The 9,543-nt window shown below is 40.1% G+C and overlaps 1 protein-coding gene across 4 annotated transcripts in view; it reads left to right on the plus strand.

Moving 5' to 3' along the window:
• The window catches only part of LOC137372783 (ERI1 exoribonuclease 3-like), a 419,417-nt gene extending 411,217 nt beyond the window's left edge, over positions 1-8,200 (plus strand). For 2 of the 4 annotated variants that reach the window (XM_068037023.1, XM_068037022.1), the window contains exon 8: positions 6,515-8,199. In XM_068037023.1, the coding sequence (XP_067893124.1) occupies positions 6,515-6,597 (83 nt within the window). In that variant the 3' untranslated portion in view covers positions 6,598-8,199. Of the gene's footprint in view, positions 1-6,514 lie in introns of all 4 variants that reach the window. The other 2 variants (XM_068037025.1, XM_068037021.1) reach the window with 2 other exon arrangements.
• The last annotated feature ends 1,343 nt before the right edge of the window (positions 8,201-9,543 follow it).

The following is a 9,543-nucleotide window of genomic DNA, read 5'->3' on the forward strand; positions in this document are numbered from 1 at the left end:
TCTTGCACATCCCCTATTTTAATCACACTCCCGTTGTTGGCCGTGCCTTCAACTCCCTAGGTCCTAAACTCTGGAATCTTCTCCCTAAACCTCTTCACCTTTTTAACCTCTCTCCCCTCCTTTAAGATGCTCCTTAAAACCTACCTCTTTAATGAAGCGTTTGGTCATCTATCCTAATATCTCCTTATATGGCTCGGTGTCAAATTTTGTTTAATGTTCCTGTGAAGCACTTTGGGAGATTTTACAACATTAAAGGCGCTATATAAATGCAAATTGTTGTTGTTATTTCAGAGGAGTAAGAGGGCAGGACACAGAAGGAGGCCATTCGGCCCATCAAATCCATGCCAGTTATCCACAGAGCTATGCAGTCAGTCACACTCCTCAGTTCAATCCCCGTAGCCCTGTAAGTCTATTTCTCTCAGGTGGCCATCCAACTTCCTCATGAATTCATTAATTGTCTCTGCTTCCACCACTCTTGTAGGCAGCAAGTTCCAGGTCATTATCACCCGCTGTGTATGGGACCAGGGAATAAGAGCCACACTACTGCCACAGTTCCATGTGCCCTCAGTTACATATGTGATTTAAATTACATACAATCAGGTCACCGACACAAAACATGCATATTAACTTGACCACAGTAACTTGATACCTCAGATTCGCTGCTGCTGCTGCTATTATAAATCCTTACTTCATTTTTTATTGACCATTCAGATTATCCAACATTATTACCTACATGGACAAACAGGAACAGCTTTGGACCAAGGTTGCCATACATACAAAAAGATATGAGTAGATTTTATGGTCCTTACATTGAGTTGGTGGAACTGGCACAATGGTGGAATCTTACGCTCTTTGAAAAATTTCAGGCATAGGGACCATTTCCGGGTCCCGCCCTTGCACGGGTCAGAGTTGCACCAACAGTTGGAATCTTCCGGGTGGGTGCCCAATTAACAGGCCACCTCCAGTTAAGGATGGTGGACAGGTTACCTATGCAGGAAGCTCGTAGGAGGGCCCACAACACTGGACAGACAGCAGCCCAACCAGGAGAGGTGAGTGCTGCTGAGGCAGGTAGGGAAGCGCAAGGGTGTCTCGAAATGGAGGCACTCTCGCAAGCCTGAATAATAGATGAATAAAAGGAAGGCCTATAGTTCGTAGGGCCATCAGTGTGGAGGTTAAACCCCTCCACAGGAAGGGTTATGGCTAATGCTGAGGCCTTTGCACTCTTGCAGCGCATTCATGGGCCCAGTGACAGAAGGCTCCAATGGCCCTCCTGTCTGCTGCCAGGAGGCCACCTCTAAGTTGCTGCCTGCCTCCTGACCCAGCAGGGGGCCAGTCTGATGTCGGGAAGATTGGTCTCTTAATTGACCTAATTGGCTACTCTCCACTGCCAGGTGGGTGGCCGCTACCATGTTGACCCTGCCTCCAGCAAGATCACTTGGAGATGGAAATGTGTTGGGGAGCCAACCCGACATGCAAGTATCAAATTTTGCTCCTGTCCCCGCCTCCAAACCTGGCAACGGAGGGCCGGGAAGATTCGCCCAATGTGATCTTTTTCCACCAGATCTTCTGAGATTGGCCTAATTATAATTTTAAGAAGAGCCCCTGGCCTGGGTTGGGCCTGCCAATCGGAGCTCACAGAATGCGAAAGAGAAATATGCTATATTGTCAGCCCTTAAAAGGTTGAATTAAAGTGGTGTAGCTTTTCCAAAAACTGAGAAAGTGAAAATTGTTTTTTAACCTTAGCACATTGGAAGGACTTTGAAATTGTGTGCAAGCCTATTCATTGAGCAAATGAAATGGCTGGTAAAAACTTACAGGTGGCAAAAGAAATGTGGAGGCAGGAGCAACTGATACAGTGATGCAGCACTCAGATCCATGCATGAGGTGGTTGTGAGTAGACTTGCCCTATTTGGCATCCAGAGCACCATCCCCAAAGGAGAGCAGTGCAGCATGCCTAGTAATAGGTGGCATGTAAGACCAGTGATGAGTAAAATACATGCAGGACCTGAGAAGAGATGTGGACGAAAATTACTACCCATTCATTCAAAGATAGATGGTGCAAGTATGACCAACTTACAGTTGAAGCTTTGCCACATTGATCTCTTCAAAGGGCTTCACAAATCAAATAATTGTAACATAACCTAACTGCATAATGCCTGGTTATTTACTCAAAGTAAATGGATGGAAGTTCAGGACATGTCTGTCACTGTGTATGTGCTGTTTCAACTTCTGTGTCAAGATTACTCTACTTGCATAAGATGGTCCATAATAAAAGGGAACAGATAGGAGCTGCAGAAAGACTCAGAGATCACACATCCTTGACTTTCTTGGAGGATACTAACCGAGCAACCTTACATATAAGAATATGGAGGGAATTAGGCCTTCCCCATCCTGCTGTTGTGTCGTCATCCTCCTCCTCACTTGCTCTCACACAAGCATATAGAGAACCACACAAATAGCTCACATAGGATCTTGTAATGCAAAATCTGTTTGAAGGTGCATCCAATGATGCCATACAATCCTGGAGATTAGCAATGCTTTCCCCACTATAAGTTCCTCCTTCCAATGCCATAATTATACTTCCATACAAGCACAATTTAACAGAAATTGTCATAAATATATCGGGAAATTTATTGACCATTTTTAGATATTTACTTAATCAATAGCTGTGACAAGAGAAGAGTTTCATTTCTCATACAAAAAATTATACCTGAAAATACTGCAGGAAAGATTCACGTTCCCCCATAATTTAAATTGTAAGCCTTATTGCTTCCACATGAGAGACGACACTCTGCTTGCATCAGAAACAATTAATAAATGTGCAATATTCATGAACTGTACATTACATTATAAGCCTTGTGGTTCGACTCTGTACCATAGCTTTTTCTTTAACTTCCTGGTCCTGTCCTAACCCAATATCCACAAATGCATTTTCCAGTAGGGATCATTGAAGAGCAAGAATTGTAACAATTCTTTTTTTCTGCTCCCAAATCCTGTGGCGAATTGTATCCCTGCTGCTGTCAAGAATTCCTCATACACCACAACTCCCAGATGGCACTTTCTTCCACTGTATGATTCAGTAACCCATCAGGCTGTGTATTTACCCACTGAGCCAAAGGGCCATCAACCTGACTAGTCTGCTGTTTCCAATTTTTGTTTTTATTGGCTATCATTCAAAACTTAGGCTGTAAAATGGTACTGCATAGTGGAGGCAATTTTGTACTTGCATCCAAATCAGGAAGAAAGTATGCAGGGGCATCCACTGTACCTGCCTGATGGCTGCAAGGAAAGGCCTGATTAATTTTAATGGTTGGGCCTCAATACCACCGGCAAGCTGCTTACACATTTCAAGTAGCTTGCCATTTGGAGAGGGCTGAAATTCCCCAGCTCCAGTACAAACTCAGCTGGTGCAAGTAGGTGAAAGGATTGGGAAGATAATCCTGGGGGAGGCCTCAGAGGTTTGGGTATTGCAGGGGATCAATTTTTGAAAAGTCATAACTGTGTCTTCTGATCCTGAATATCACTTTTACATTGGAAACATACCTTTTTTTGAGTAACTTTCAGCGGTCCTTGGTTAGGCAGCTCCATGACAGCTATTGCCAGGTGGAGTGTGCATATTGTATGCTTTGCCCATTGTCAACATGGATTTCAAAAGGGAAAGTCTTGCTTGATCAACCTCATTGAATCCTCTGAAGAGGTAACAGAGAATAGGCATAGGTAATGTAGTAGGATATAACATATCTAGTGTTACAACCAGGTGAGGAGGGGGGGTCTCAGGCTCCCTTACGCCCTTTCTCTCGTTTGACCGCAACAGGGTTTATTCCTTTTTTTTAAACGGTGATTGTGCTTACTACCTCTGTGATTGTTTGACCTTGTTCCTCTAACGTATTTGCAAAAGAACCAATCGGACAGATTTTCTTGAGTTTAAACATGAAAGAGGTAAGTTTATTACACTTAACACTCTAACCCGATTTAAAATACAAAAAATACGCCACACATTCACACGAGAGTCACACACACACAAATAGATTACAGAAGGAAACAGATTTGGTGATTGGAGTAAAGTCCAGAATAAATGTAATTTAAGTACAGTATGTAAGTCTCTAATAGACCTCGGCTGAAGTTGTAGTCTTGAAGTCCTCACTGGGCCATGTGCACGGTGGTTGGGTCGCTTTTCTCAGGGCTCATGAAGGCAGAAAGGGTTGTTGATTCTTTTCCCCTGGTTGCTGGCTGTAGCGGCCTGTAGGCTTGGGCGGGGGGTTCCCAGTTGCAGCTGAGTCTTCCCTTGATATTTTCTGGGGAGAGAGAGAGAGGGAGACTGCTTCGTTGTTGTCTTTTCAGTTACTGTCTGTCTGCTGTCTGTGTGACAATACTTACAATTTTACATGGTTCTATCAAACCCCTTTGTTTTTAAATGAGGTTTTTCTGGAATCTTCTAATGAAATTCAAGGTGCTACATGCCCCATGGTGTCCATCCATACTTGGAGGGAGTTGCCTCTTTCAAAGTCAATGGGTGGGAATGGCCTTGACGACCATGCTGATAAAGCCATTCTAGGTAATTCAGTCACTGAGAGCAAGCCATTGTTCTGGCTGGGCTTTGTTAGACTTTTTGTCTCCAGTTCAATCTCCCAGTGTTTCAAATGTAAATTGCACTGGCCATCTTGGCTGCGAGTTTTTAAAAAAAAGTTAACTTGTAGGACTTTTCCATTAAAGGTCCAATGTAAGTTTTCAACCGATGAAATTAATATTTCCCATTTGGCATGTAGGGTTTTCCTGACACTAATTTTCCAACAGGCCTCCCATAAGGTTCCACATAATAAATTAATAAGGTTAGAGCATGCGGAGTCAGTGGGCAATTAACGGAGCAGCAGAATGTGGAAAGTGGGGTCCCACATGTTGGGACCACTGTTGTTCACAATTTGTAGTAACTATTAGATTTTGGAATCAAAAACACATTTTCTAAATATGTGGACAACTGCAAATTCGGAGGGATAATCAACACTGAAGTGGACTGCAACAAATTACAAGACATTAATGAACTTGCAGAATTGGCATAGAATTGGCAAATTAATTTCAGCACAGATAAGAGTGAGGTATTACATTTTGATAAGTAAGTAGGACATATATTACTTGGAAAATAAGAATCTAAATGGGGTGGAGGAACAAAGGGATCTGGCAGTACAAATATACAAATCACAAAGTTGTGACACAGGTTAATAAGATCATTAACAAAAGCAAATCAAGCACTCGGGTTTATTTCTAGAGGGATGGAATTGAAAAGTAGAGAAGTTATGCTAAACTTGCATCAAACCATGGAGTACTGTGTGCAGTTCTGGTCACCATATTGTTAAAAGAATATAGAGGTATTGGATGAGGTGCAAAAAATGCTTAAAAGGATTATGCCAGAACTGCAAGGTTGTAACTATCAGGAAAGAATGAACAGACTGAGTCACTTTTCTCTTGTAAAGAGAAGGCAGAGAGGCGACGAATGTCTTTAAAATTACGAAGGGTTTTGATAGAGTAGACAAAAATAAAGTGTTTCCACTTGTGGAGAAGAGCAAAACTAGAAGCCATAAATATAAGATAGTCACCAAAAATTCAAATAGGTAAGTAAAAAGTATGGTGAGAATGTAGAACTCAGGACCACTGGGAATAGTTGAGATGCATTTAAGGGGAAGCTAGATAAGCACATTAGAGAGAAGGGAATAGAAGGTTTCGCTGAAGGATGGGAAGAGGCTTAAATGGAGCATAAACACTGGCATGGAATGGTTGGACCGAATGTCCTGATTCTATGCCGTATATTCTATGTAATTAGTACTGGAAATTGCAAATGGGGTCCGGTTTCAGCCAGGAGGTCTGGCCACCCATTTCAAGGCTTGCCTGAAAATTGTATCGGAGACCCTTGAGTGGCCAATGGACTGGTTTATGCTTTACAACCTTCAACTGCTGGATGAGCTTTTGATGCTAGGAAACTGGGCTGGCAGTAGGTGCAAATCACCCCTTGTATCTGATATTGACCCGAAGGGGGCATTTCAAATAAATAACCTGTAAGCTAACACAGTGTTTAATAGAAGTCTATTTGTTAGGCATTTTGGCAGAAGTTTCATTTAGTGTATCTACAAGGATGATTCAGTGCACTATTTCTGTATGCATGCTAACCCTTTAACGTTTCAGTCTTCCACATAACCAACGAAACAACATGATCTCATTATGTTTTTATTTAACTGTCAAATGAATAGCAAACTGTTAATCTTTCCTTAAGCCAGCCTTTCTCCACACTGTGGTACGTAGTAGGTGAATCTGTGGCCTCAGTGTACAAGCAAAAATTGTTTACAAATAGGCCAGCATGCTCAGCCATTAGCTGTGGAACTTTTCCTTTGATGACTAACTCTCATTACATTCCTCAGCCTGTTCATTTTAGGTTGTAGCTTGTGTTTGTTTGTTTGATCTTTTTGCTGTAAAGACTGTGAAAACTGTAGTTCCATCTTTTTAAAAAATGAATGTTTCCAAACAGATGACTGCAAGAACATTGCCAACATAATGAAGGAACTTGCACGAAGAGGGTTCACTTTCAAACAAACTGGATCAAACCTCTGAGCATGCAGAAGAAAAGAACATGTCTCACTGCTTTGGAAACATCTATAAAGATATATGGCAAAAGTAGTTAAAGCACGTATGGCATGTAATCGGTTGTCATCAAAAATTATCTAGTTCAGTTATACCAGAATGACCCAGTTTAACTATACTAGTGTCACACAAGGATATTCTTTGCTTCATAAGGTAGATAATTCTGCCACTGATTGACAAGTAAAGCATGCTTCTTTTTTTATTGAAAATTGAAGTTTATTTCTAACTTGAAGGGAAGATTATTTTTCTAAATTGTCAAAAATCCTAAAATGTGTAAAGGAAAATACTTAGACTCTTAACCATGTCTTAGTTTCTTTTCTTACCATGTTTTGTGCTTTAAAAGTGTGGGTTATAAAGTAGCTTAGAAAGAGGGATTTAGTGGCCTAATAGTTTGTGGTATAGCAGAGGTAAAACAGCCGTAAAGGCCAACCACTACAGCCCCATCTCGACCTAGAGTTTTCTTCCCCAACTTGCCCGGGTTAGGGTTATTGTTCTGTTGCATATAAGTGACAATGGGGAGGTTATGCTAAAAACCCGCAAGATCACTCCCAGGGATCACCACAAGAGGGGTGAGATAATCCCTGGGCTGTGGCAGAATGCCCACTAGTTAAATGATTGAAGAGATGGGACCTAGTAGTAGCTATCTCTCCCTCCACAAAGGGCCAAACATTCACCTCCCTGAAGACTTCAGTCCAGCCCTTTACAAGTTTACCCAGGTCTTCAGTGTATTTACGCTGTCTTTAACATTAGCATCCTCTCCATAGTGCCACAGTGGGTGTCTTACTGCAGCATCACTATATCATCCTCTGTGTTAGTGCAGCCTTTCACTTTGTGACAGTGATTCAGCTGGAAAACCACCCGACGTAGATAATGCCACTAAACACAGAGGCCTGATTTCCAATGTGCATTGTGGTAGCAAAACATGAGTGCATTATTTATAACTACATTCATAGTTTCACTATACACTGTGCCAAAAGGAAATTATCCCCATCCGGATATTACAAATTTCAATTTATATGTACTTCTATTTCCCTTTATATCACCTAAGGATTGTGTGAGAATACAATGTAAAACACTTCCCTTATAAAGTATTTCTGGCTGTTTTTATGCCATATTTCACCTTTTCCAATGAGTTCTTTATTTTAACTTACTTATTCAATCATTTTTCAAGTGATAAGAAAAAAATACTGTGGCCTGCAATGTTGGTGGGTTTCCCAAAACAAGGTACTGAATTGTGTATGAAAATTCAGGTGGAAGATGTATTTCAAGAGAAATTTTTTGAATTATAGAGAAGAAAGAAATAGAGGAAAAGTATCAGCAAACAGCTGAAGCAATGGTAACTTGTCTCACTCCTTGTGATTCTGATCTGTAAAGGGAGAAGCAATCTTTAGTTCAATCTTAATCTTCAATCAAGTTTAATTAGTTCATGCTGAACACTGATCGAGTTTAATTATTTCATTTAATCATTCTTTTGCTGAAGCTACATACTGACTAAACCTTATCATGTAAAACTTTTTGTAATAATAAAATACTGTTCCAAAATGTAGATATCTCTTAATAGAATACATTTCCTGCATTGCAAGTTATTAAATCTAAGCTACTGTATTATTTGCTTATTTTTAGAAATTAGTTTCATATCTTGATGGTCTGTTAATCAAAATTGACTATTGCCACAATACAAACATTGTCACAAGACACAATTTAATTGCAGTATAAAAGTTGCCAGATACCACCATACGACCATGTGCTACAACAACTGAGCAAAGAATATCCAACTCGTATCTGCCAAATGATCCTAATAAGTTTATTTCAGCAACTTGTGTGTGAGATTATACTGAGATGAGCAGAAAAAAAACACATCATCCGAGCTACGCATTCCAGGTTAATCATTAGCACCTGAAAGATATATTCAAACATTATTATCCCTTAAGTCGTACTGACCTCCATTTAGATGTGACTATAATGTATTGTTGATGACACTTCCCATGTTACAACACCACATAGGAAATGAAAAATATTAATATTCCTATGCACACGGACCTAGTAACATTTCTGTGGAACTATAACTGTCGCAGAGTTGTCCAACTTGAACCCATTCAGGAGAATCTTGACTACTCCTTGGCCTGGTGGAATTATCTATCACAGTCATTTCCAAGTTTTCATCAGGAGTCACGGTTGGTAAGTAAGCCTGTTTGCAAGTGTCTCATGCAGACTTCAATCACATCTCAAGAGCAAGACCAACCCCAATAAAATAGCAGATAAGCTAACTGCCTATTCCAGAAAATGTCAAGTAGAGATTTGTTTATATTGTTTTGCAGCATATAGCTAAATTGCACAATGTAACAATCTAGTAGTACACAAGAGTTCAGCCAGTGTATTTGACAGGTTCCCTCTCTTACGTGAACTGCTCTTCCAAGGTGAAACTCCATACCAAAGAATGAGAAAGACAGGAAGCAATAATTAGGAAAACTTGCCCATTCTTATAAATCTTACAGATACTGCAGTGGTATTTGTATATTTTGCTTGGGCAATGAAATAATCAAATGACACATACAGATACCCCATATGTCATAACTTTTTTTTGCCTTTCAGGTCTATACTGTACCTGTTAAAACAAATAATCAATACATTCATAGATCATCTGGAATCTTCACAAACCATTTAATAATCTCATTGTCAAGTTAAATGTAGTAATCTATTCACTAAAAATTGTGATTACTTCATCCTTTAATCAACTTATGATGGAACACACAATTTCCTCTGTCAATACATTTTACATTATTGATGTTAATACTTGCACCACTTTTAAAATGACAGCTTCCATTTAAAGCTGAAGGATCACCACCGTTGATTTCCATTAAGTCCAAATCTCTACAAAACTTGGTTATAAAAATAGAATATGTGCCTATAACTGAA

This window comes from Heterodontus francisci, chromosome 8, assembly GCF_036365525.1.
Source record: "Heterodontus francisci isolate sHetFra1 chromosome 8, sHetFra1.hap1, whole genome shotgun sequence".
NCBI lineage: Eukaryota > Metazoa > Chordata > Chondrichthyes > Heterodontiformes > Heterodontidae > Heterodontus > Heterodontus francisci.